Consider the following 26,941-nt stretch of genomic DNA (forward strand, 5'->3'; position numbering starts at 1 on the left):
TTTTTGTTACTGCTGGTAATATTGCACATCTGTATATTTGTTTCTAAATGCATTAAATCTGTTTGTAAGTTTTTGAGGTTTTGTTTTGTTTTGTTTTCCTGAACTAATTGGAAAAAAAAAGGGGGGAGAGTCATTTAAAAATCATGATGTCTTTAAATGTTAATGCTTCTAGAAAAATATTCACTATTAAAAACAGCAAGTGTTTTAGCCGTCCTTGTATATAATGAAGTCAATTGATAGATGAATGGACGTTCTTCTGACTTTTACTGTGGGAAATATTTTTCTTGTGGAAATCCTTTCCTTCTCATTGAACTGCTCTTTTCTTGGAAATTATCCTGAATGTAACTCCATTATAATTGATTAACGAAACAGAGTAGCAACGGACTTTACAAATTAACTTAATTTGCAGACAACTGAGGTTAAGGTTAAAATAAAATCTCAGACCTAATAGCTTTGAAACCACAAATCTTAAAGAAATCTCTGTGTATATAAGGCACAAGCATATATACAATAAAACTTTCATATCTTCTTTACATGGCGCAGATTACATCGTGTCTAGAGTCCACCATAAATGTAAACATTTATTGGATGTATAATAAAATTTCTTCCTTTCCTCTCCACAAATCTTGTGTTTTCTCTTGAGCTGTCTGTTACTAAGGTAGAGCCCAGCTCAAAATACTCTCTCTCCTCTTGTCTCAGGAATTTAAACTTTTTATCCTAGCTTATTGCCACTATTATCTTTACAGCAGACAAGGGCTAAACAACACCTCTTCTGAGCACTGGGAAAGTTCTGATACTGGTCTCTATGGAGGATTTATACTGATATATTTCTGTACCTAAACAAAAGGAAAAAGACCAGAGGAAGGAATATTTGTTTTTGGCATACATTATAACTTTCTCCTTTTTGAATCCTGCACTGCTTCTGCAGTTTGCCTCTCACTTAGGTGCAGGTTGGTAGCTTGTGTATATCCTCCCAAATACCTTGTCGTATCTGTTTATATTTCTTCAATTTTGGGGAAGCCTACAACAGGCCTTCATAATCAACCAGTGCAACACCCTTACAGCATATGGCAGCCATCTGGACTGCTTACTCACTACAGCCAAGTCCACTTAAAGCCAGGACTAGCTTCAGCTTCCCAAAGGATTCAAATAAAAGTGACCAGCTAGATGTGGTTGGTGCAGAGAGAGGTCACTCACACAAAACATCCCACTGGAAGAATGCTGAAGTCCTTCTGATTGCCACAGTTTTCTATCATGTAATCTTTGGTGTTAAAGCTTGTGCAGAACCATTGATCAGGAGCAAAGGCAGAAGGATCTATAGGCAGACAAATTTGGTGGCTATCTGACCTCAGTTGACTAGAAATATGTCTACAGCATAAGCTGAGCAGACGTCATCCAATCTGCTCTGTTACCACATAGCTCCTCATGGCTGTAAGCATTACAAAAGAAGGGCTTGCAAGTCTGATTGATGAGCTGCCTGATACACAGCCACTGTGAAGTTTTAACCATCACAACTTTGAACTGTTTAGTAAACAATCACTACTACAGTAGTTTTAAGTTTAAATACAAGGATCCTAAGGCTAAAATGTAGCACAAGACTGTGAAAGTGAAAAATAAACATGAAAATTAACATTTCTCTCTTTTGTCTTTGCAACAGACAGAATGTGCCAATTTTATTAGAGTCCTTCAGCCCTACAACCGAACACATGTTTATGTCTGTGGCACAGGAGCATTTCACCCCCTCTGTGGGTACATTGAACTTGGCACTCACAAAGAGGTAATTTAATTTTCTCACTACTCTAATACGTCAAGGAGTAACCTTTGTCTAGCATTCATTATAGATTGGGAAATACCATGCAAGTGTGTAAAAAATGAACTGACAGCAGCTTGCGTAAATAACAGAGTAAATGGTGGATTTTGAAGGTCAGACAGGAACTCGTGTTCTCACATTCGATATGTGCATATCGCTTTTGAACAAAGCACTTTCCTTGGTAAGGCTTAATACACAGAGTTCTTCAGAATGACACTTCCACATGATTAAGTAAGTGAGGAGCACATTTAACCCAGATGTCCTTCTTTCTTGTAAGTCATTTCCGCATATACTTTCTGCTTACATACACACACAGAGTTCAAGATGACATTAGTTGTTCTATCTTCTAATGTACACATATCTCCTGCTCCTCAGGGATGGCTTCCTATTCCTTGTGCACAAGAGTAATTCAGAGTTTGTAAATGGTCTCTAAGTCTAAGCTGAAGGGCAGCATCTCAGGCCTTTGCAGATGGTTTGCAGCCCTGTCGCTAAGTGCTGGGTGTCCTCGGTCACTAGTGTTGAATTCCTGCACTGAAGTTAGCAGCTGATTGGACTTCATTTGCTGGTGACAAAGAAATCTCCATCCTAAGTGGTAAATGTTTGAGATGTAACCCCCACAACAGAAGCATTTTGGTGTTGTGTCAAGCAGCCACTTAGTACACAAGTCTCTTTTTAACTCCTATACGTATAACACTTTAGTTATATTTATAACATTGGCTCTGCTCTTAGACAGTGTCTGATGACCTGTCTGGTTATTTGCCTGTAGTGCAGGCTTCCTGCACTGCTGTAGAAATAGCTTTCCCTTTTCTTTGTATCTAGGTGAAATTGTAGAATATAAAAAGTGAGTCGTAACTATATGTTATTAAATGCAGTAAGCTCAAGTATGTATGTATTGGATATATGCTGATGGACAAAATCGATGGCAAATGCTTTACAGAAAAGAAAAAAAAAGGGGGGGAGGGGGTGAAGGCAGAAGAGAGGGAGAGGGTAAAGGTTTTATTATTTATTTATTTATTGTCCTATGTGGGACCATGGCTGACCAGAGAATGCTGAAGTTACAGAGCTGCCTGAAATATGCATGATGGTACTCTTTCCCTAATAAGCTGTTAATTCTCCTGGTACTGTTTGGAACAGGCTGTACAGTTGGGCTTGCAAAGAAACAACTTAGTCTTCTTTGCTTCATTTCTTTGATTACTCCAGTTGAAACAACTGAAGCTTTACATCTCTTGTATCATTCTGATTCCTCAGCTCGAATGATTATGTCCACAGCTGAACTGAGCAGAACAACTCTCAGCAAGAGTGTAAGGTTCTGGTTTACCTCTCGGTCATTAGTGAGCTGTCTTATTCACTGTCCCATTGTAACTTCATTATGATGGTTGTTGGTTGTTCTCATCAGACATTATAAAATTATGGATTTGGCCTGATTGTTCAATCTGGCGGTCAGTCTAGACAAGGGGGTTTGTCTCAATTAGATATGACCAATTACCTTATGCGAGGAAATGAAAGAAGAAACCTTATATTGTATTTCCTAATCCCCTGTCTCCCAGTTCTGCCTGTTCTGCACTCAATGGTTGCTCAGCTGCAGCAGTGAGCTGTTCAGCGTTCATCACTACATACAACTTTCCTGCTGATGCGTCTCTTCTGCAACATCCTACTGAAACAGACTTTGAATAGCATCAGATATGTTTTCCCGTTCCTCCTAGAATTCCAAACAGCAATATAGCCACTGCCTGTCCAGATAAATGTGACATAGCAGGACAGTCCTTAGTCCACTCTTCTTGAAACACACTGACTTGAATTTGACAGGCAGCTGGAGAAGTCTCCTGGTTGTAGGAACTGAAGCCAGAAATCCTGTGTGGAAATTCAAAGCTGTCCTGTTGCAGATCTGTTATTTTAGATATTTTTAAGCTCTGATTTGTAAGAATGGATAATGAATGTTTGATAATTAGCAGCCTCTCTAGGAAGCTGTGGGATGCTTGGGAGAGCCAGAGCCTGAGATAGTCTCACAGGGCTTTGAAAGCAGGCAGCACCCTGCTGACCTCTGGAAGCTGCTGGAGGATCTGCCCAGTGCCCTGCTGGTTGCTGCCAATGCTGCAGAAGCAGACAGGAAAGGAGTGTGGATCAGGTGACTCAAAACCACAGCACACACTGCTTTTGAAGCCATACAAATCCTTTACAGGATCACACAATTAAAGGGGATTAAAGTCCTAGCCTCGCTAGTGCTGAAGTCACTGCCAAAACTTCTCTTGGCTGATGAAGAAGAGACTTGGCCCATCCGGTGCTCTTAGCCATACGTCTCCAAGGGACGCTCTTTTCTTTGAAATCTTTGTCCAGAATGAAAGCAAGAGGTTAACTGCGTGAATACGTGGTTGTGTCCATTAATTTGTGTGGTTGAAGTCTGGAGTGTTTGATAGTGATCTACAGAGTCCTCAGTCTCTTGAGTATTCCTGGACATAGGAACAAGCTTCTTGGTGTGTGTTATGCCACAAAGGTTTTCTGAGCAGATCAGGGCTGCATTTCTTAGAAGAAATGAGAATGGGACAATAATATCCTATTGTCAGCAAAACAATGCTCAGTTTTTAATTTAGTGTTGTCCTTGATGAATGCATTTAAGTAGCCTGATAATTTGGTTTACCTGATATCTCAGATGTTTGAGAGGATAACAATAGTTCTTGTCTAACTATTAAATTCTGCTTTATAGCAGCGAGAATTGCTGCAGGAAATTGAATTTATCTCCACTGATTGGAATTGATTTTTTTCCCTCTTAAGCAAGAACCTTAATTATTCAGTATTCCGGCCTCTTGTCTTCTGAGCCTATGGGGTTTAGAAGACATTTCGATGAAATAGCAATGTTTGGTTATTTATAGTCTGATGTATGCTTAGCATAAATTGAATAAATGTGTTGTGAAGTCTAATTCTATGTGAATCTCTTTGGGCATATTTAGATGTCATTTGCACTCTTCAGTTCTCTTGCAAGTCGAAGTTACAGAAACAATCCACTATAGAAACAAAGTCACTTCACCCTCTTTTACATAATGTTTTAAATCATAGATATTTCTTTTTAACTAACTTCAAAAGCTGTGCCTCTGCAGTAAACATTAAACCCAAACATTAAACATTAAATGATTTGATGCCTGAGTGCCAGTGGGATTCTGAATGCCACTTTCCATGGGAGAGTACATTAACAACACCTCAGCAGGAATTCTCCCTTCTCTAATAGCAACATTCTTAAAATAATCTCTCTGTACCTACTAAGACTTTACTCATTCTAATAACCAGTTTGTCTTCAGAAGGATACACTGTGGGTTTCAGTTACGTGTGCTTTTAGAAAACTGATGAAAGGAATATGTGAAAATGTCCACTTGGGCTGTTCCAAACTAGTAAAACTTCAAAGCAGTGCTTACAAAAATTGAATCAAAAAATGCAAAATTGACCACTGAAATCATAAGGAATGACTTTTAAGTAACTTATTTCCTTTATCTTCCTCTGTACCCTTGTTCCATCACCCAAGCATTGATGGCTGTATTTGGGAACTACAAGGAGGGATTTATTCTAATATCTCTTGTATCATTAGCCTTGTTAAAATAACAAAAGAGAGCATGTGCTGCTCCTATTTAAAGGGGCTGAACTGTGCCTGCCATGAACATTATTCAGCAGTCCCTGGAGAAATTTAGGAGTCAGCCAGAATCCCTTCTGGGTCTCCTGTTGCAACATAGTCTATCAGCACTTTCCTAAATAGATACTAGTGCCTTTTAAGCACAATTCAGCCTCTACTTTGAATTGAAATAAACAATGCATCTTTTTTTCTTCCTGAAAATCATATTTTTTGAAGATTTATTCTTCACTGTAGAGTAAGCAAGATACGTAAAAATGATGAGTGAAAAAAAAAAATCCAGATGTAAAACAGAAGTATGAACTGTAAACATCAACTCTAAGATGACAGCTGTGTGATATGATACACCTCCACTTAATCTGTTAGCAAAGCAGTTTGTCTGAGTGAGTTTTTCTCTGCAGCCACACCAGGATAATGAATATGTATTTATTCTCAGGAAACAATATTCAGGCTGGATACTCAGAACTTGGAGTCGGGCAGGTTGAAATGTCCTTTCGATCCTCAGCAGCCATTTGCATCAGTGATGGCAGGTAAGAAACCATCAGAGCAGTTACAGGGGTCAGAGGCTCAGCAGATGTCACCAGCAGAGCTGCTCTGACACCGCTTATGCTTCTGATGCTGGTTTGTGTGCTGGGACTTGGGGGAACCCTTTAGTCTGCTGACACCAAAAGTTGGAAACACATCAACAAAAGCAGAGAAACCTGAGTGAAGTGACTGTGAAGTCTCTGCCAGCTGAGCAGGGTTTCGTCCTCACCCAGTCATTTCTCCTTTAGCAACAAAAAAAGGCAAACCAACACATGGACAGACAAAGTTTCAAGTGCTTCTAGAGCTCTTTCTGCAATTATCAATATGTTCTGTCCTTTGAAGTCTGCTGACATCTGCTATTTCCATAAATACATTTTTGAGGCTTCTATTTACTTGAGTAGCCACTTCTGAAGCTGGAAGCCTAGGAACAAGATAGCGCAATCTGCCTGCTGCGTGCATCGCAGCACTGTGTGGTCTGACATTTGGTACGGAGGAATGTCAGCTTGACCTCCGGATTTCAAACCACTATAAGAGACACTTTTGTCATGGTTTGGTTCATAGCTTCGGACAATTTTAATTTAACTTGTCCATCAAGCCTATGAATACAAGATAAGAGTGAAGCACCATGACGTTTTCATTTACAACCAAAGAGCAGTGGTGACAATGCTTTGAAGTATTGGTCACTGTGTTATAAAAAGAATATGACTAATGTTCAGTCTTTCTTCTCTGATAATAAGATAGATGATTTGCGATTGTGACCCAACAGACGGGGCAGGACTTCCTTTATTAAAAACAATAGATTAAAGTCAGTGCTTATTCTTTTCAGGGACCCCTAGTACTACTTAATGACTGTGAAGTCTATTTTTAAAATGGAATTCTAGAAACTTTATTCTTTTCTTTTTTTTTTTTTTTTTTTGTCTTAATGCAGTGTAGCTCTGTGATTTATTATAGTGTTGGCTAATTCTAGTAGCACACTAGTGCATTGACTTCTCTATTAAGTCTTGCGAGCTGAAGAAGCTGCTGTGCTTTGCTAACTAAAACATAATCTTCAGTATGTAAGAATTTTCAGGCTAGATAAAATTGGTAATTGGGTTGTTTTAGCATACCTTCCTGTGCTATGCCTGATATCAAGTGCTTCACTATACTGTACAAGGAGCATTGTAAAGAGTTACAGGCCTGACCAGAGAATGTGTTCTTGACCTATCTTTGGATGATTACTTTATTTCCTAAAGTGCTAGGAGAGCAGTATAACTCATGGATAAGATACTGCACTGGGACTCAGGGGAGCTTAGTTCCCATCTCTGTACTGGCAAGAGGAATAGCTTTCTTAGTGTTTCTCTCCACCTGCTTTTATTTATCTGCAAAATAGCAATAAATATTATTTGCATCCTTCAGAAAGCATTTGTAATCAGGTATAAATATGAGCTTAATATTGTCGTATATTTCCATTCCTGTAAGTGGTTAAATGCAAGTGTTTTCATTCTTTGTAGAAATATCTAATCTGTCTTTGAATTCTACACAGCATTTTACCCCAAGTAAAATACAATACTATATCATATGCCATTGGAAAATCCAGGCTTTCTAACTGAAAAATCACCTGTTTGTCATCCATCTTCTGTTACAAACTGCCACTCACCAAAACCATTCTGGTAATAACTGGAACATGGACTGGGAGATATCAAAAGCCAAGAGAAGTGCTGAAAGCGCCTTGTCAGCAGAGCCTGGGCAAGGATGGGCATTTTCTGTTAGTCCTTTGGATTTATCGATCACTGAGTGCCTGTCAGTTAGCAAACACCAATTACTCTGCCCATTCTTCACTATGACAAATACTGTTCTGAACGCACTATTGTTCCTTTACAAAGGCGACATGCTGTCTGAGAGATGTGCTTTCCAGTACTGTCATGGAAATAATACATAAGTAACAGTAATAATGAAGCAAAAAGAAAGCTGACGGATCTTTTTTTGTGGGTCAGTGGTTGTGCGTTTGTTTCTTTTTTTGCTTAGTTTTGTTTTCTTTTTGTCTTATTTTTTAAGCGTGTTTACATCTTTTGCAAATGAAACCACACAATATTTATGATTTATATTGAATGTTATTTATTCGGAATTCACTCTCAACAAAGGGCTTCTCACTGAAATATCTTGTGAAATGTTTCCACTCACAACATCAGAAAATCTAGAAAAGTATTTTTATGTATCATGCAGAATTTTATATGATTATTATTTATAAATGTGAACCTTCTTTATTTTTTCAAACTGAAGAAATTTCTTCTTGCAAGCCATTAAAAAAAAAAAGCTCCCCTACCTGATAAATCTTGTTATTTTTAAAGAAAAAGAAAAAAAGAGAATTGTTGCAAAATGCACAATGCAGTTAATTTCACAACAATACCGTTTCTTTGCTTCTTTTTAGAAAGATACTGAGATTTCAAGAAAAGCAGAAAATATTGTGCAATTCTTACATATGTGTAGTTTTACAGTCCCAAAAAAGATGTCGGAAAAATAAATAGTAACTGCAGTTGTAGCAAACACCCTGTGCAGTATTATAAATACCATTTCTTTGTGAGACAGTTTCTGGCTGCCTCATTCAAGCAAGATGTCTCATTTATTTTAGTGGAACAACTCACTGTGTTAAAATGATCGTAATTTGGGTCTATAGCCATATTCTTACTATTAACATGCTACATAGTTGAGAAGAATTCCCCTAGTGCCTGAATTCCTCTTTGTGAATGAAGTGTTGGGCAGAGATCCCTGCTCCAGGAAATTGCCAAGCCATGAAGTTCCTATAGTGGAGCATCCATCAAATTCCCAGTTCAAGCCCAGGAGCAGCCAAGCCACGTGTGGTGGGACAAGGCTGGGACAAAGGCTAGCTTCAATCGGTAGGTGGTTGTGTCTGCATTACAGCCTGCAGGCTCATGGTCAGTGCTAATGAGCAAGATGCTTGGTTTAGGTATGCCATTATGTCCTTAGCTGTATCCTCATTAAGGCCTGGAGGGATTTGCTTTTCTGGTTGCCTAGAAGATCTGAAAATCAGACATGGACTCCTTAATTTCTCAGGGATACAATTACAAATACTATGTCCGTTCAAATGTAAGTAATTTCATAAAACCACAAATCCCAATAAAGTAACAAAAACACTTCAAAGTATTAAATTAGTTCATAGGCAAATTAGACACAGGTGTTGTTCACCCAACAAAATACAAAGTTTTAATTTGTTTACTTTATGTATGTGGAAACCTCATAGCTTTTTCATTTGCAGATGAGTATCTTTATGCTGGAACAGCTTCTGATTTCCTTGGCAAAGACACTGCTCTAACACGTTCCCTGGGCCCTTCTCACGACCACCATTACATCAGAACTGACATTTCTGAACATTACTGGCTTACTGGTAAGATCCCAAACATATGCTGTTGTCATTTGCATTGTCCCTGCTTCTCTGAAGTTAATAGCCCCTTTCTTAAATAAATATATACCCAGTAAGTATAAATATAGATATTGTATCATGGTAACTTTGGATTATGTAGGCTTTTTTGGAGAAAGCTCAGTGGAACAAAAATGCACTTGAGAAAAGTCAGAGGAGAAAATGCTAATTAAGGAAAGAGGAGGAAAGTAGGACCTAATAGTTCTTTCCGTCTTTAATCTAGACATCCGTATATAGTCCTGTAATTGGAATACTATCATGACTAAAATGCTTTCATTTCCAGTTTTGCTGGAATAATTTTTTTAAACTTTTTTTCCAATCACTTGTTTAAAACTGTTCCCTAAAGTATGTTGAAATGACAGACTGAAAGTTCAGTGTTTTTAGGTAGGAGGTTTTTTTTGTTTTTGTTTTTGTTTTTCCTTTATAGAGGGGAAAAATACTCTTTGTTGCTGTGAAGATCATTTTAAAACCACTACAGGCGCCCTAAAATAGCTTCCCAAACAAAATACTGCTTTTCCTTGCCCGTTAAAAACATTCTGAGCTAGTAAACCCTCTAAAAAACTGGCCGCATTTACACTCAGCTAGTCTCAAACCACACACAGAGTAACATGGAAAACTTCGCTCACAGGCTAACCCTGCTCAATTAAAGCATCCCCCTTTTAGCTGTCAGCTGTCTTTAAAGATGTGGCAACACTGGCCCTGTTTCAGGCTGCCTGTGTAACTATGGGTGCATTGTAAATCCAGGCCTGCTGACCACAGGGTTAAGTTCTCTTCCCAGCAGACAACTTCTGAAAGACACAATTTTGCCTTTTAACTCTTTGAGACCTCAACAAGAGGAAATGTTCTTATTATTTCGCTACTTTTTTATTCTTCCACCTAAGTTCTTGCCCTGTATTGCTGTCTAGTTGTGGCTCCGTAACTGCCAGATTTCTCCAGGTGGATGAGGAATAACAGAAAAGCCACTTCAAGTCATTTTACCTGTCCAAATAGATGTAGTCCTGTGGACTGATAAAAGATCGCACACTTCACTCTGCTAACTTTACTTACTTCCATCTCCTGTGCTCTTCAAGTGTATGGCTTAATATCTCTCTTGTCCCACCTCTCCTTTCTCCTCCCTCTCATTTCTGAATATTCCATAGAACAGAACTGATTTGTGTGCAGTATGGGTGAGCCAGCATGAGTCCATCCAGGAGGCAGTTGTCTCTAATAATTATATCTAACATCTGATTTTATCACTGGCTGCTTTCTGGTCTTTAGTATGGAAAGGCAGTTAGAGTAGCTGTTTTCCTAAGGGATGTTAAGATATCCCAGAAATAAAGATTTACTGGGAAGTGCTCATAAGGAGCATCTGGTGTTATCGTTAGTACAGATCCACCTCGATGAGCATTACAGCACAATGAAAGAGGGCTCAGTTCCCAGTCCAAAAGAACTTATAGTTTAAATATCCAGTTCCAAGCATTTCTTCATGCTATTAATGTTTCTTCATGAGCAGTTTGAGACCAGTACAAGAACATGGGATAAACAAAAGGACTGAGAACTATTTGTGTTTTAATTTGGAGGCTGAGGTGAAGGTATGCCTTTCTGATAGACTTTCTATTTTTCATTTCATATTTCAAAGAAGAGGAAAATTCAAGAGGGCGTACCACTTAGTGAGCAGTTAAGGCAAGCTAGTAACAGCAGACAAGGAGAAGGCTGGAGAAGGTATTCAACAACTTCTTTGCCTCAGTATTCACTAGTGACTGCTCTACACAGAGCCCTTGTGTGAATAGTTCAGAAGGTGGGATCTAGGGGAATGATGCCTCTCGCGTTGTAAGTCAAGATCAGGTTTGTGACTTCCTGAGGAACCTGAACATCCATAAATCAATGGGTCCTAATGAGATACATTTCAGAGTCCAGAGGGAATTGGCTGATCTAATTGCCAAGCCACTCTTGTTGATATTTGAAAAGTCCTGGCAGTCAGGTGAGGCCCCCGGTGATTGGATAAAAGATAGTATAGAACCCATTTTTGGGAAGGGTAGAAAGGATGACTGAGGGAACCAGCAACCTCTCAGACTCACCTGTGTTAGGGAAGATCATGGAGGAGATCCTTCTGGAAGCTACGCTAAGGCACATGAAAGAGAGGGAGAGGTAATGTGGGATAATTAGTGTGTCTTCACAAAGGGAAGGTTCTGCCTGACCAACCCTATTGTTTTCCATGATAGAGTAACTGCATCAGTGGTCAAAGAAAGCGCCACTGATGTCATCTATTTGGACTTCAGTAAGACCTTTAACATCATTCAGTAAGATCTCATAACATCCTTCTCTCCAAATTGAACATATCTGAATCTGATGGGTGGACTGTGTGATGGATGAGGAAGATCTGGTTGCAGGATCTTAACCAGAGAGTGATGGTCAATGGGTCAATGTCCAGATGGAGATCTGTGACAAGTGGTGTCCTTCAGGGGTCAGTACCGAGATCAGTGCTCTTTAACATCTTCATCAGCGACACTGACAGTGCAATTGAGTGTGCCTTCAGCAAATCTGTGGGTGGCACCAAGCTGTGGGGTGTGGTCAACATGCCCAAGAGACAAGATGACATTGGGAGAGACCTAGACAGGCTTGAGCAGTGCACCCAGGTGGCCGCATGAGGTTCAATAAATCCAAGTGCATGGTCTTGTGTCTGGGTCATGGCAACACCCACTATCTGTACAAGTTGGGGGATGTAAGAGTGGAGCACAGCCCTGCTGAGAAAGACTTTGAGGATGACAAGCTGGACATGAGCCAGCAGTGTGCCCTCACAGACCACAAAGCAACTGTATCTTGGGCTGCATCAAAAGAAGCCTGGCCAGCAGGGTGAGGGAGGTGATCCTGCCCCTCTGCTCTGTGCTGGTGAGGCCTCACCTGGAGTGCTGTGTCCAGATGGAGAGTTCTCAGTGCAGGAGAGATGTGGACCTGTTGGAGTGCACCCAGAGGAAGGCTACAAAAATGATCCCAGGGATGGAAAACCTCTTCTGTGAAGACAGGCTGAGAGAGCTGGGACTGTTCAGCCTGGAGAGGAGAAAACCTCAGGTGAAGCCTTTCAGTATCTAAAATGGAGCTATAAGAAGGAAAGGGGTAGACTCATTAGCAGGGTCCATTCTGATAAGACAAGGGGAAATTGTTTCAAAATAAAAGGAGAGAGACTTACACTGATGTAAAGAAAAAGTTTTATACAGTGATGGTGGTGAGACAGTGGAATAGGTTGCCTAGAGATGCGGTGAATCCTGTGTCCTTGGGGATTTTCAAGGTCAGGTTGGATCAGGCCCTGAGCAACCTGATTGAGCTGTGGATGTCCCCATTCATTGAAGGAGAGTTGGACTAGGTGACTTATAAAGGTACTTTTAACTGAAAAGATTTGATGATTCATTCTGTTTTCACTTAAAGTGATTGAATCTGTGACAGTTTTTTAAGGAGTGTAATATATTTTTATATCTAGGCTTGAAAAACAGCTTCATCGTATTAGATTGCAATGTCAAAATTATCCTGTGCTGAAGACCCCGTATATTCTTCAGGTGTAACCTGTTTCCAGCCATATAAAATCTACAACCACCCTCTGTCTAAAACTTCTTATACACAAACCATGCAGTGTTATACTACAAGGCATGGGTATAAATTGGATGCTTTTAATATTTTAAAATTGTCTTATTTGGAGAAAATGTTGAGTGCAATACTAAATGATGGGATCAGTTCTGCAGTAAGCCATAGGGCAGCCAGTACACTGCTAGTTTATTGTGTAGCATTACCAATTTCATACACTTTTTGCTTTCAGCTGGTATTGGTGTAAAGAAAATATTTACTTGATTTTGGTTTTAAAACCTTCACCTTATCTAAATCCCTTTTTCCCTAAAAATACCAACCATTGACCAAGCATATGTTAGACCTCCAGGAAAAGTTGTACATACTTGAGTAATTGTACAATTATAAATAAATTATTTCTAGGTATGACTCGTGTTTTACTTAGGATAAGGATATAATGTGTAAGTTGTTTTTTGTTTTTTGTTTTTTTTTTTTCCAATGAGCTGTGGAAGTTTTGCTATATTGCACCTTCATTTTTTAAAAGTTTTGTCTTTATTCTGTTTCTGGAAACAAGATTATTCTTTTCTGGGGGAAAGGAGGAAAAGACAAAGCACAAGGGAAAAATGTGTAGGATACCTCTCAGTTCCTTGCAGGGCATCTCTATCTTAACTAATTAAGACGTGTCTTAATCTCAATGACTGAATAGCCTCTCTACAAAGGAGAAAGGGAGGAAGGCAGCTAATCTTTCCCATGACTCATGGTTACGCAGCTCATACTCCTGCTCACGGTGGCCCTGAAGGATGCTGCCTCTGCTCAGATTTCATCACGCAGGGAGAATCTGTTGGCTGGAGAGCCTGTCCCAGATCCAGGGCACTGGGTGAGATGTGTGGGACTGGAGTCCTGCTCTGGAAGGCAAAGCCACCCACAGGAACTGCATGCCTGCCTCCAGCTGGGACAGCAGAGTACCAGACATACAGACATCCAGCTGCGCATTCCTCTCTCCTTGATAGGAAGCTAAAGTCATAGTTAGGATGAGTGTTCTTCTGCATGTGTTAATCTTTTTGGGGTTTTGGGGAGAAATTTGTTTGTTTGCTTGATTATTACTATTTTTCTTTAATTTTATTTCAACTGAACCAACTTTGTCAGGGATGGATACTTGCAGACAGTGTCTTCTTTATGTCCTGAGTGCTTTGGTGGGGATTCAGTTCACTGAACTTTACGAAGACAAAAGCTAGCATCCCATCTGAGCTCAGCCATTTCCGTTCTCTGCCTGCAATTTACAGACATAGGTGACAATCACTCCACCTACTGTAGGAATCTGTCCTAAAATAAGATTCTTTATTACCACATTCCTCCTTTTCCCTTTCTGTCCTTCCCTGAGAGAAGAGCTGGATGAGTTTAGGTTAGAAGGCTTATAGAGGGTTAAAGGAAAATGAGGTGAGCACTGTCCTTTGTGACTTACCATGCCCTGTATTTCTGGCAGCTCAGCTGCAAAGAGCTGCTGCAGAAAGTCTCCAACTGTTCTAAGTATCTTTTCCCATTCTTTATGTTCTGGGATTTGCTGCTCATTTGCTGTCCTCTCTTTCCAGACCTAAGGAATCTTCTCTGGAGGTATTATTAAAGCGCTGTCTAAAACTATTGCTAATGTTAGAAAGGTGAAATAACAGTCAGATAACTCAAAGCAAATAGAACCAGCCCTGGGGAACAGCCATAAAGGACCAGGTGTAGCAGCTATTCCCACTAGGACACAGGAGCATATTTAAAGGACATGAATGACACCTGAATTTATGGTGGCTTCTTTCTAAGAGCTACTGATGCCTTTAATCCCCTCTTTGGTCACATACTGTCTAGCCATGAAATTAATATGCAGGAAAACTGTCTGTTAAAGTAATTAAAGAGAGACAGTGGTGTATACAGGAAAACAAATACTGATTTAAAATGATCATCATATAATTTGTTTCCCATGCAAAGAACCAAAAACCTAATTCACAATTGATTTAAACTTGCTTGTCTATGCTATATGGACAGATTACAAGAGATGAGACAAAGATGTCAATTGCAGAACGTAATGTGCTTTTCAGTTCATGATCTCTTTTATTAAATTGTTTTCAATCTCTTTCTCTTCATATCTTTTACAGTATATTTTTGTTTGGATTTTACTTTCAACATCAGTGTTCTCCATTGTGATTTAAAATCATTAAATATTTGTGTTCCTTTAATTTGTTAGAGATTTTTCTAAATCTGTTCCAGGAATTGGTATTGAGACATTTGTTTTTGCATTTGCTGTGCCAAGTAAAGCAGTGAACATTTTTTTTTCCTTAAGAAACATATATAGAGGGTTTTGATTCCATGAATGAAAATTAAAAACAACGATATCAACAAAAACTATGTGAAATTCAAATGAATGCTACAGCAGTATTTCACAGGTTTTTGTATTAAATATTTATTTAAACTAACTGCATAGTTTAGAAACCTTATTGGAAGTGCATTTATGTATTTTTTCATACTTAGAGATCTAATCTTCAAAGTAGCTTTACAGACCCCGAGGAGTAATTGAATATTTGCTTTAGGCTCATTTTGAAATCCTCACTTAAATTTATAGGGCCTGATGCCTCCATCATTTCATTTTTCTGCTGGCGCCATTCTATATTGTCAGAAAGGTTTAAAATGGAAGCAGCACTGTGGCTGTGCTGACCCATAAATTTACTCTTCTGTCATGAAGGTACATATTCAGCACTTAAACACATCACATTTTGTTGCAAATCTTTGCAGACTTTTGAATCAATGGCGCTATTTTTGTTCTGTGTGTACCATAGTGTATATTGTGTAAACTCCTCAAAGCCAATATGAAGTGGTAATAATTAGAAAAAGGGTAGAAGTACAAAAATACAATAAAAGCTGATAATAGTACTCACCACAAATCACCAATGTGTTCTGTTTGCTCTACCATCTTACGCAATCCTCCTTACTGCTTTCTACTGCAGCCTTCCCACTTATAAGGGATTTTACATTATTGCCAAAAGAATGTATTTTGGAGTCAAGGGTCTCTTTGTACTGTATTTGCATAGCCACTTCTATTTATAGAAAAACACAATTGATCCAAGGGCCCTCAAAAGAGCTCATATATTGTAGCACGCTAGGGAATGTCTTAAAAGTTATTTCCCCAACTATTGGCGTGACTTAAGCCACACAGTGTGGTTGCCTGCTCTGCTGTAGTCTGTGGGGCCTACGGAATTTCTTTAATTTCTGATTTTAGTGCAGAATAATAAGTTAAAAAAAAAAAAAAAGGCAGTGAGCAAGGACTGGAGGTCACAAATGAGAGCTATGTAAGATAGTGAAGAATGTGGGGTGAAAGTCTTGGCCCAATAATTACGCAATCACACCTATGAGATGCAGGCAGAAATAGTCTCACTTTGGTTGAGATTAGAAGTAATATAACTGCTTAGCATTCCTTGCAGAGAGTGGATTTAAATGGCTCAAACAGAATATCACAGAATCACAGGATGGCTGATGTTGGCAGAGACTTCTGGGTCCCAGTGATCCAAACCCTGCTAAAGCAGGGATACCCAGATCGGGGTGCCCAGGGCCACATCCAGGCAGCTTTTGGAGATCTACAAGAAGAGTCCACTGCCTCCCCCAGCAACCCTTTCCCAAGTTGCTATAGCCTTTGTGTGTTGATGCAAAACAAGGAGTTATCTTCTTAAGTCAGTTGTGGAATTTTCTGTATTATTCTGGGAATCCCAGCAAGGTACTGTGTTGAATTTTGTAGATGTAGTCAGTAAGATTGTTTAAAAACAGATATGTGGGAAATTTTAAAATTTGGAAATCTGTTGTTTATATTTGAATTTTTCATCCTGTGGTCAATCAGAGTTCTTTGAATTATTTGCAAGCTATTTCTAGTAAATGGTACTGTATTTCTGTACTCATAACTGCTTCAAAGTGTAATGAAATTAATTGAAACTCTACCATGCAGTTTGGGAAAAAACACTTAATTTTTGATTACAAGAGCATTAAGGCAGATTTTTGCAATCATTGCACTGAAAGTCATCTTATTTTCAAAGAGGGAGCAATGGCCAATGCTACATATTTGTGTAAGTAGCAGTAAACAATATACACAAAAATATCAGACCAAGAGTAAATACTTCATGATCCATAGTGATTTTCTCTCAGAGTTAGTGGCAAACTTGCCACCATGTGTCTATATAAGGATATTTTTTATTTCAATGGAAAATGCAGCATAAATGTAGATACTGAAGAAGAATTTTAGTACGAAAACTTTTCATCACAATTTTTAAATCCTTTCTTTTTGGGAAATTCCAGGAGCAAAATTCATTGCAACTTTTCCCATCCCGGACACCTATAATCCAGATGATGACAAAATCTACTTCTTTTTCCGAGAAATATCACAAGATAGTAGCACCTCTGACAAGACAATTCTTTCTCGAGTTGGGAGAGTTTGTAAGGTGAGAACTCAATCTTTCATTCTTTTTAAAATAATGTGCATTATTAAGAAAAGAGTTGGGTTTAAGCCATCCTGGCTGTGTGCATTTTAGAAAAGCTACTACGTTAATAAATGAAAACCCTGTGTCTAAATGATAGCGTATTGACCTTCGGATGTGCAAGAGTGACCTGCTTTGTTTCGTAAGCTTTCAATAAGGATTGACTTGTTGACATGTACACAATGCCAAGGTATTTGGATTTTTGTGAAAAGTGCTCAGTGAATGAAGGGGAATACAAACCTATCCCTTCAACATAGATCAGTACAGCACATTACTGAGAGCTGAGATCATTCATTTGTTTCTGAGCATTCCTGATAATCAGTTGGGGTGGGACTGGCAAAAAAAATACAGTTTCTGAGCTATATCCGCACCCACCTGGATGTTTCCTGCCCTGTGAAAAAGTGTGGTCTTTGACCTGCTTACTAGCAGGGTCCAGGAGCTGGCTCGTTTGCAGTGTAAAAAGACTTGTTTGGTTGGTGCCCAGTCTCCTTCAAAAGACAGCTCTCTTCATTTTCCCTTTTGTTATGTTGGTTTTGCTCCCTAAGATTTCTGTCCCTATGATACACAGAATGCTGATTTTCATTATGAGCTTCATTCATTTTGAAGGACCACCTCTGTTAAAGGCAGAAGCCTCTTCAAATTGTAATGAGAAGATAAACCAGTTCCTGTCATAGGAAAACAGTCAGTAAATAGTTTGTGGTTTAACAGCCTGCTGGTTTTGCTAATGTCTTCTTCCCATTATAGTGAAACGGTCTATTGACTTCTGTGATGGACATACTGTCTACCCTCTCCTTTATCCCATATTCCTGTAGGAAGACATGCAGTCAGGGTAGATGCTTCAATCATGTCCTTAAATCTCAGTAAACCAAGTACCCAGGAATTACTGGCAAAAGTCAGGAAAATGAGACTTAAATTTTTTCTTTTTTTTATTAAACATAAGCTTTGAGCAAATGTTTCTCATGTAATGAGCTAGATATTTACAACACCATCATAGTAATCACATAAGCAGGTACATTTATGTGATATTTTGTTCAGTTGTCCTCATTTACTTGCATTTTCTGAGCAAAATTATTTTACTGGCTGTGAAAATGACCTTTTCAAAGAGAAGCTTGAAAGCTTGTAAATAAACAGAAGAGTTTGTGATTTGCAGTAGGATACGTCTAAGAGAAAGGCATCCAGAAAGCTAATGGACACACACTTAAAACAGAAAGTAGACACGTGTGCACAAATATGTAAATCTATGGCTGTTCTGCAGACTGGCAAACTCCTGTCAATCGAAATTTCAGTGACCAGAGCCATTTCACACTTCTGTCCTTGACCTATCGTGTTAAGAAAACAAAAATACTCATTCATAAATCAGTTCTCTAGTAGGGTTTTAGGCAGATGAAATAATGGATAATCTTTAGTTGGATATTTCACTGCAGTGTGATTAATGGCAGAATAGAAATGCAAACACATATGATTTGCTGCTAGACATGGCATTTGCTGATAATGAGAGAGCACTTAATCCATTAAGAAAAATTAGTAGACAACAACTTTCAAGAGAAGGCACATGGGAGATTGTATTAAACAAAGATATGTTAGTTAAAGTTCTGTATCCTTTACCTAGAGAAAAAGCAGATATGGTGTCATAATAAAAGCAGAAGTATTGTAAGGAAATCTTAATGGCACTGTGTACCTTGAATTAAATTGAATTTGTAGAGTGATCATGTTAAATAGAAATGAATCGTCTTGAGTTTTATTTTTAATAGTCAAGACAAAATAATAGAAAGTGGTAAGTAAGGTTATTTATTATTATTAATGCCCTATTTACATTGTCTTCTTTATTTATTGAGTACTTCCTTGGGAATGAAAAATTCTACTGAAAATTTAGACACCTGCATTTTTTTACATTTCTCTTGATTACTTTGCAAATAATGCAAATTATTATAGTGCAAATAAAGTTTTAATTTCAATATAAATTAAAATATGCAACTAAATTGCTTGCAGACTGAGATTTTTTTAGATCTGTGGTCTGCTGTGACACCTCTGCTATTCTTAATTCTCTCAAGTAGAGAATTGATGTATTTGCTTACAATGACAGATGACAATTTCTACTTGGCATGTCTCATACATGTGACCCGTGCTGCAAAATGTTACACCCTCTTTCCCTTGCAAGCATAGAATAACAGTGAAGGATAGAAAACCAGCAACTTTTAAAACAATTGGCGTAGTGTAACCCCAATTTCTTTCTACCAGAGCTCAATTGCTTTCTACCTCATGTGCCTTAGGGGTCCTGTACATTTATGCCAGAGTTACAAGCTGAAATTAGAATAAACTTTGTTTTTAATAAGGAGGTTGGTCAGAGCAGCCTATTCTTTGGCTAATTTTCAGTGACTCAACAATATGGTCTCTCACTGATCCTTCCCCTTAGGGAAAATCTTCTTTGGAAAGCAGTCCCTTTTCCCAGCTACTTAGAGTCTCAGAAGATTTCAGCACTTTCACTTGTAGCTCTTTGCCCAGGGTCCCACAGCTGTCACTTGTCCTGTTCGTAAGACCACGCTTATACTTACTGTCTCAAAACATATGTTGTAATAACACAGCCACTGTAGCACTAAATAGTACTAGCTTAGATTTATGTCATCTGTGTTCTATGCATCACCAGGGGATATCAGTATGAAATGGGAGACAGTACTTTCAACAGTGATGTTAAGAGCCAGTTGTGTAATTTATCATGGCAAATGGCATTTCCATTTTTGTTTTGACAGAGGTGGAAAATGTATAATTGACTTGTCTATAACCTGTTACTGCTTATAGCAAGTTCCTTCTTATAGCAAGTGCTATGTGTTGGGATATTTTCTTTCTTTTCAAGCAAGGTCAAAAGTGAAGAGAGAAAATGACTACTAAAAATTTGCCAATGGTGTGCATCTGCTTTTTGAAACATAAATAGATACACAGGTACATATAACATACATTATTTTGAACAGCTTCTTAAGAGCATGAGCCCATCAATTTCCATTGCTAGAATCATGATTGCAAGCTGTTACATCTACATTTTCTTGATGCCCATACTGCTGAACAAGCTTACATAAGCTAACGACATGTCACAGTCATTACATGCACAGAGACATCTTTTGAAAAGAGAATGTAGCATCTATGCACTGTGTCCTCCACTGTCAAACAACATCAGCTATACTTTAGTATGCATGACTAACAAAAAATGATGACAGTATTGTAATTGTATTTAAGGGCAACATCATATATACATAAAAAGAGATTATTGGATTTTTTTTTTTTTAATGACATACATTTTTTTCATAGTTGAAACCTCATTCTGTTGGAATGGAGTGGAATACTAGCCAAAAGCAGTAGTCTCTCTGCTACAGTGTGAGAATCCTGTTTATTATTATAGCTCTGTATTTGCTGAACTACAGTCTTCTCTATAACAGTTTTGGTGATGTATTGAAAAAGTTACTGCATACAGTCTCAGAGTCTGATTTCCAAGAGACCTCAACTGCCAAGAAATCAGCCTGCAGCCCCTGATGTGTTCCCATGTTTCTCAAAGCGTTCAGCATCCAGAAGCGTCCTTTGTTCTAGTGGGAACAAATGAGCTCTTTGTCTTTTTTTTTTTCTTCACCCCCTCATTCCACCCTCTCATATACCAAACTGTACCTGGGGATGAGAATATAGCAATTAGGCGCAGCCCTCTTGGTTAAACTGTGTTTTCTAAAGGCACTGGAATGTAATCATTTTAAGCACTCCTGAGTCGAGAGTGCAGGACACACCCTGCATTCCACCTTAGAGTAATGTGATTTATTTCCAAAGCCATGAACATGAGCAGAGTTCAAGGCTACGACCTTGCCTCTTGTCTGGTGCTTGAAGGCAATTTGTATTCCTAGAGTGGCAGCAGGGAGTTACTCTGCTGCATGTCTGAATGCAGGGTCTCCGGTGGGCTATGCTGTGGGACTGCTGGTGTGTAAAAGTAGGGCGGTGTTTTTCTTGTCCTGGAAATAGTCTAGCCATGCCTTTGCTGTGACTGGAGGTAACTGGCTCATTAACATTCTTTGTATTTCTATATCGTGTAATGCATCACTGTGCAGATAATTGATCTCTCTCCAAAAAGCATTTGAGTTGTCCGCATAGTATAGCGCTTTACTGTTCAGTAATATTAGCTTGGGTACCGGAAGCAAAATAGCCATGTTAACATGTTCTCAGCAGGGCTAATTAGTCTGGGCTCAGTGCCATGCTCGTGCAGCTATCCTGCTTCCAGTTCTGGAGGCAACTCATTCCAGACGAGATTTAACTTACTGCCTGTTACATGCTTACATACTTCCTTCATCACCGTAATAGTGCCTAGCCACAATCCTAACCATGGTTGGTTTTAATTTATATATATATATAAATATATATATATATATATTTATATATAAAATCATGATTAAAACCATTTAGAAAATGTAATCCCTAAGAAAATTTAGGCCCTTGTTTGCCAACTGGGCATCTTTGCAGCTGTGGATCCTTCATCAGCCAGCTCCTCTTTGACTCCTAAGCTTGGCAATTTAATATTACATGCTGCCTGAAAGTTTTCAAATGTTGTAGAAAAGCAGATGCTCATCGAGATGATTTCATTTTGAGGTCTGATGTGTTGGAAACAGCCCAGATCCATACAGTATTTGTTTCTAGCTGTGATGAATTATGAGATGTAACAGCAAGCTTTGTCAGGTCTTTTGGCCTTGGGTGTGTCTCAACATTGTAATTGTTTTTTTTTTTTTTTTTTTTTGGGGGGGGGGGGGGGGGAAGAGTGGGAATTATGATTTACAGATGAAGCAAAATATGTAAGCTGTGCTTACATATGAAGAGGTGTGACTGAATTTTACTGAGCCTTAGGGAAAACGAAAAAGAAATTGCAGTATCAAGATAGAACTTTAGAAACTGGATTATGGACATGCAGCTGCACAACCTGTGAAGCAAACTCTAGAAACAAACCTAGTTGCCGGAGACTCATTGCCAGAATATGATGTTGGAAACTCAGCAGTTTGGAAGAAAGGAAGTTATTGGGAGTGAGGTACCTATGTTAATCTGAAGTCCCAGAATTCAGAATGCTTCAATTTGGACTGTCAAATATCTTTAAGATAATGAGTGATGCCTTAGAGATTTTGGAAGTTTTCTTATGTGATAAAAATAATCCCTGCTTTTTTCCTACCTGTACGTTTATTAAAAAAAGGGCACTTCATGGTTTACTGTTCAAGCTTTTATGGTATTTATTGAATAGTGCTGAAATCTAAAGAGATCTGTAAGATACTGACCTATCTTTGTTCTGTTCTCATGCTTTTCCAGTTCTATGTTTGTGGTTGTGAATATTGTGATCACAGTGACTCACACTTGTGTCTTTAGGCACTTGAAAATATCCAAGCTAAGAAAGTAATTAATTGACATCCTCTTAAATTGTAAGGAGAAATGATGATTTTTTAGAGGAAGATGCCTTCCATCTTCAACCCAAATCACTCTTTGAAAGCTTTGAAATGTTTTCCATTGCAGATAGACAAGGAATTTTGGCCTACTTGCGGTCCCTAGAATGTGAAATTCAATATATTCTTATTTAAGAATGCAAAATTGTATGGCAAATTCAGGCTGATTGTTTCAGAAATAAATCAGTTTATCTCAGTGTGCACCACCCACTGTTTTATAAGACTTCAGTGTTAGGTTTCACAGTGCTCTTATTGCACTCAAAACATATAAATTCAGCCCTCCTCTATGAAATTAGCTGCATGATTGTTCTGATTATCCGACTTGCCTATGGCTTCACGATCAGGAGTGCTACATTTTGTAATCTGAACAATTTTTTCTCTCTAGTTTTTCTTCTACCTTGTCATTTTATATCCCTTTATGGATTTACAGCATAAAATTTACATTGAGTATATATGAGAGTTCAGATAAGAAACAAGTAAAGGCTAGTCAAACACAGAGGAATAAACCACAAACAGATTACAATCAAAAGTTGATTTTCCTGAGAGTTAATTAATTTTTTTTTTTTTAGTTCAGCCATCATTCTTTCATTCTTTGCTCACTTCAATCTTCCATTGAAGTTGAAGTGCACAGACTAATGACAGATACAGTAGAGTACACCTATTTTGCATAAGCTTTTGTGTGGCTTTTGGGAGTGTTCTTAATGCTGTTAAACCTGTTGGAGGTAATTTCAGCAGGATTATTGAATGGCCCTGCAGTATGATGATATTTTATCATTCAAAGCTTAAATTCTAGTATTTCATATGTCCCAACCACGTTGAAATATGTTCTTTCTGATTGTTCTTATCTTACTCTGTTACCTTCTGGCTTTTTTTTTTTTTTTTTTTTTTTTTTTTTGTAATGCTTACTTCTCTTTTATGGTTAGATTTGGATCCCATCCAAACATAATGCAATGTAAATCTCTGAGTGTGATGTTTAAACACTTTCTAAAACAAAAAATCAACATTTTCCATATTGATTTAAACAATTATGCATGCTTCATTTGACTACATTACCATTCCAAATGAAATAACACTAAACCTCCTTAAGAGACAAGACCTCAAGCTAAAATATTGTTTCTCACTTATGGTTCAGAGAGAGGGCATTTTCACATAGATGTGGCCTACTGTAAGTTTAGTCCAGCTCTCTTGTTGACTCTAGCAGTTTCTATGAACAGTGTGTTTACACTTTTGTTTCTCTTGTCTAATTGTATGCAAATGCAACAGTGGTGATAGAGACCTTGCCATGTGCAACGCACAGGCTGAAGCCTTACTCTGTTCTGCCAGGTTAGTTTTAGCAAAGAATGTCCTTGTCAGTAAGTATGCTGTTCCTGAGGCTGAGTCTGCTCAAATCCTGATCTTTGTATCAGCTACTTCAAGCAGAACTGTTACACATTAGCACTATGCCAAGATGGGTTGGTATCTTATATGAAGTATATGCAACCCTATAATGAGAAAATTTCCCCATGAAGGATTGTCATCTCATGTAAACAGCAGAATTCCTAAACAGAGTTACTGCTCTCACTGGCACATTGAATCAACTCAGAGAGATGAACTGATTTCCCAAGTTTACATAAGATATCCTTAGCAGGGAGCAGTCAAAGTTTTACATCACGTGCACCTCTTTTCTCTTGTGTATACTGCAAGTGTATTTTCACCTTCCCAGTCACACTTAATGTATTGCTGGATGTTTTTGGGTCTGATCCAGAGCTTGCTGAAATGACAGAAGGAATCTTTCCTGTGATGTCAGTATGGCTTGGACCAGAAAAAAAATACTTGCCTATGTTATACCAGTATCTGATAGAGTTGGGTAGAGACAGAAATAAAACATAAGAATTAAATGAAAACTATGAAGAAGCCCACTGATAGACTGTTGGCTATTTTTCCACTTAAAAAGACTGATAGAAGTTTTTTGTTGCTTTTTTTTTTTCCCTTTCTTTTTCTTTTCTTGTTTATCTTTCCCTTCCCTTCAAAAAAGTAGAGTTTTGCTGCTGGGCATTCCATTTCCTTCTGGTGTAATGTAGCTAGACTGCCCATGAGGTAAGGGCTCCAGAGCCTTCTGCAGTTTCAGTTCTCTAGCACTTCCTTTCATTCAGGACAGAATGTCCTTTTGCACATCTTGGCTCTAATTAATAACCTGCTTCCAGAAATTCTGCTCTTTTTTTTCTTTTTAATTTAATATATGTAATTTAAGTGGCTGTTCTGGATAATTATTGTCTTTAAAGTTCTATGAATCACACTGTTGGACATCTTCGATGTTGATTCATTTTCAGAAAACTGCACTTTTTGTTCTAATGTTCAATTTGTCACTGTTACTGACAAACAAATAAGAGATTTAAACCCCAAAGATGCAGGTGTTCTTTAGTTTTGTAGCAGTCTGTTTCCCTCCCTACCGGATTCCAAGCCATACATTTGTGAATTCTACTGAAGCTGCACTGATGCATTTTAATGTCTAAGATACGATAGAAGAGAAAATAGAGGCAACAGAAAATCTCTAAATAGATTTTTAAATCACTTGATTACAGGCAATATTATATTTCTAATGGTTTTTATATTCACAATCAACTGGTAACATGTCTCTAACCAGAGGTTTTGAAAAACAAGTTGTTTTGTTTTGCTGTGCATAAATTACAGATCACAAAGTTGAGATTTGCATAAAACTCTCCTAAAGCAATACATTATATGACCTTGATTCTTCACAGATATTACATTTAAGTAGTTCTTTCTTTCTTTGAGAAACTCATATATTTACATGTTGACACGGATTTAACTAGATCAGTCTATGCCCGTGATGGGGGCAGTAGGCCCATGGCCCCCCTTTGCCTCCCAGGCCCCACAAAATGGGAATAAAAAAGGGAAAAGGAATACAGAGATGAGATCTCAGCTCAAGGAAGGAAAAAAAAAGCCAGCATCAGTGACCTATGGAGGAAAATGTATTTTACTAACTGTGATATCAAAATGCAAGATAACACAATATAATACAATCTAATTGAAATTGAGACTAATAAATCAAATAAAATAGAAGAGAGAAAGATTTCCTGAGACTGAGTCAAACCTGAAAAGCTTGTTACAGCTAGGAAAGCACCCTCCAGCACCCACTGCAAGGCAGCAAGAGACCGCCCAACCCAGAGGGGCCAGATCCCATGACTGGGACAGGTACCCAGAGTTGAAGCATTAACACTTTAACTCCCAGTGCACTACATGATGTTATGATGTGGAATACCGAAAACCAAAAATCACAAAGCCATGACACATATGAAACCAGACTCACTGAAGATGCGCACAAAATATTTGAATTCTTATTGTGTCTTGTTAGAGATCTGATTTCTCACTCCAACTGATTATTTATAGTACCTAGTCATAAAAAAAGATTGAAATGTGAAGATTTCTGTCAAATACAATCCCATTATACACTTATAAATTTGCATTTAATTTAAAAGTAAACTTAATTCTAATTTATTTTTCTTAAAATAATACTGGACTAGTTTTGTAGATAATTTCTGTTTTTAGATCTTTGTAATCTCTTTTAGAAATCTTTCCTCAACACATGACAGATTGCACTGCCCACCTTCTAGTTAGCAATTATCTGAATTTCTAACTTATAAAAACACTAATAACTGAGATTTCATAGGCACTTCTTCCTGTTAAAAATAAGGCATTTCAGGCGGAAGCACTGGTATCTGTTACAGCTTGTGAGATTATGAAGCAGAAAGTGTTAATTAAACCTTTATTTATATTCAAAAAGATATATGCAGTCCTAAGTGCCTTCATCTGTAATGTAACAAAGTTAATAGTAAACTCTGCTAATCCAGCGTGCTTAGAAGTGATATTTTTGGAGATAACATTTCAGATACTTGTGACTGTTCATCTGTTATGAGTAGATTAGCAACATTTTTGGAATGAAGAGCTTGTTCGTGCTGCCCTCCCCTTCTCTCAGAGCTCAAAGTTGTCTTGTCTTCTTGTCTCATCTCCCTGAAATATTTACTGTTCCTTGTCTGCAGTATCAGCATCTCTTGGGAAAAAAGCATTTCAATTCATCAAGTTGAGCACACGTTTTGACAC

At 38.1% G+C, this 26,941-nt stretch overlaps 1 protein-coding gene across 4 annotated transcripts in view; it reads left to right on the top strand.

Annotated features, from left to right (window-relative positions):
* Positions 1–26,941, top strand: part of SEMA3D (semaphorin 3D) — a 139,871-nt gene that overhangs the window by 72,013 nt on the left and 40,917 nt on the right. For all 4 annotated transcript variants that reach the window (XM_042815704.1, XM_042815706.1, XM_042815707.1 and 1 more), the window contains exons 5-8: positions 1,658–1,777; positions 5,860–5,953; positions 9,202–9,330; positions 17,218–17,360. In XM_042815704.1, coding sequence (XP_042671638.1) covers positions 1,658–1,777; positions 5,860–5,953; positions 9,202–9,330; positions 17,218–17,360 — 486 coding nt within the window. The remainder of the gene's footprint in view (positions 1–1,657; positions 1,778–5,859; positions 5,954–9,201; positions 9,331–17,217; positions 17,361–26,941) is intronic.

The sequence above is a fragment of the Centrocercus urophasianus genome, unplaced genomic scaffold, assembly GCF_019232065.1.
Source record: "Centrocercus urophasianus isolate 14NV4802_14NV808 unplaced genomic scaffold, USGS_Curo_1.0 seq_15, whole genome shotgun sequence".
Lineage (NCBI taxonomy): Eukaryota > Metazoa > Chordata > Aves > Galliformes > Phasianidae > Centrocercus > Centrocercus urophasianus.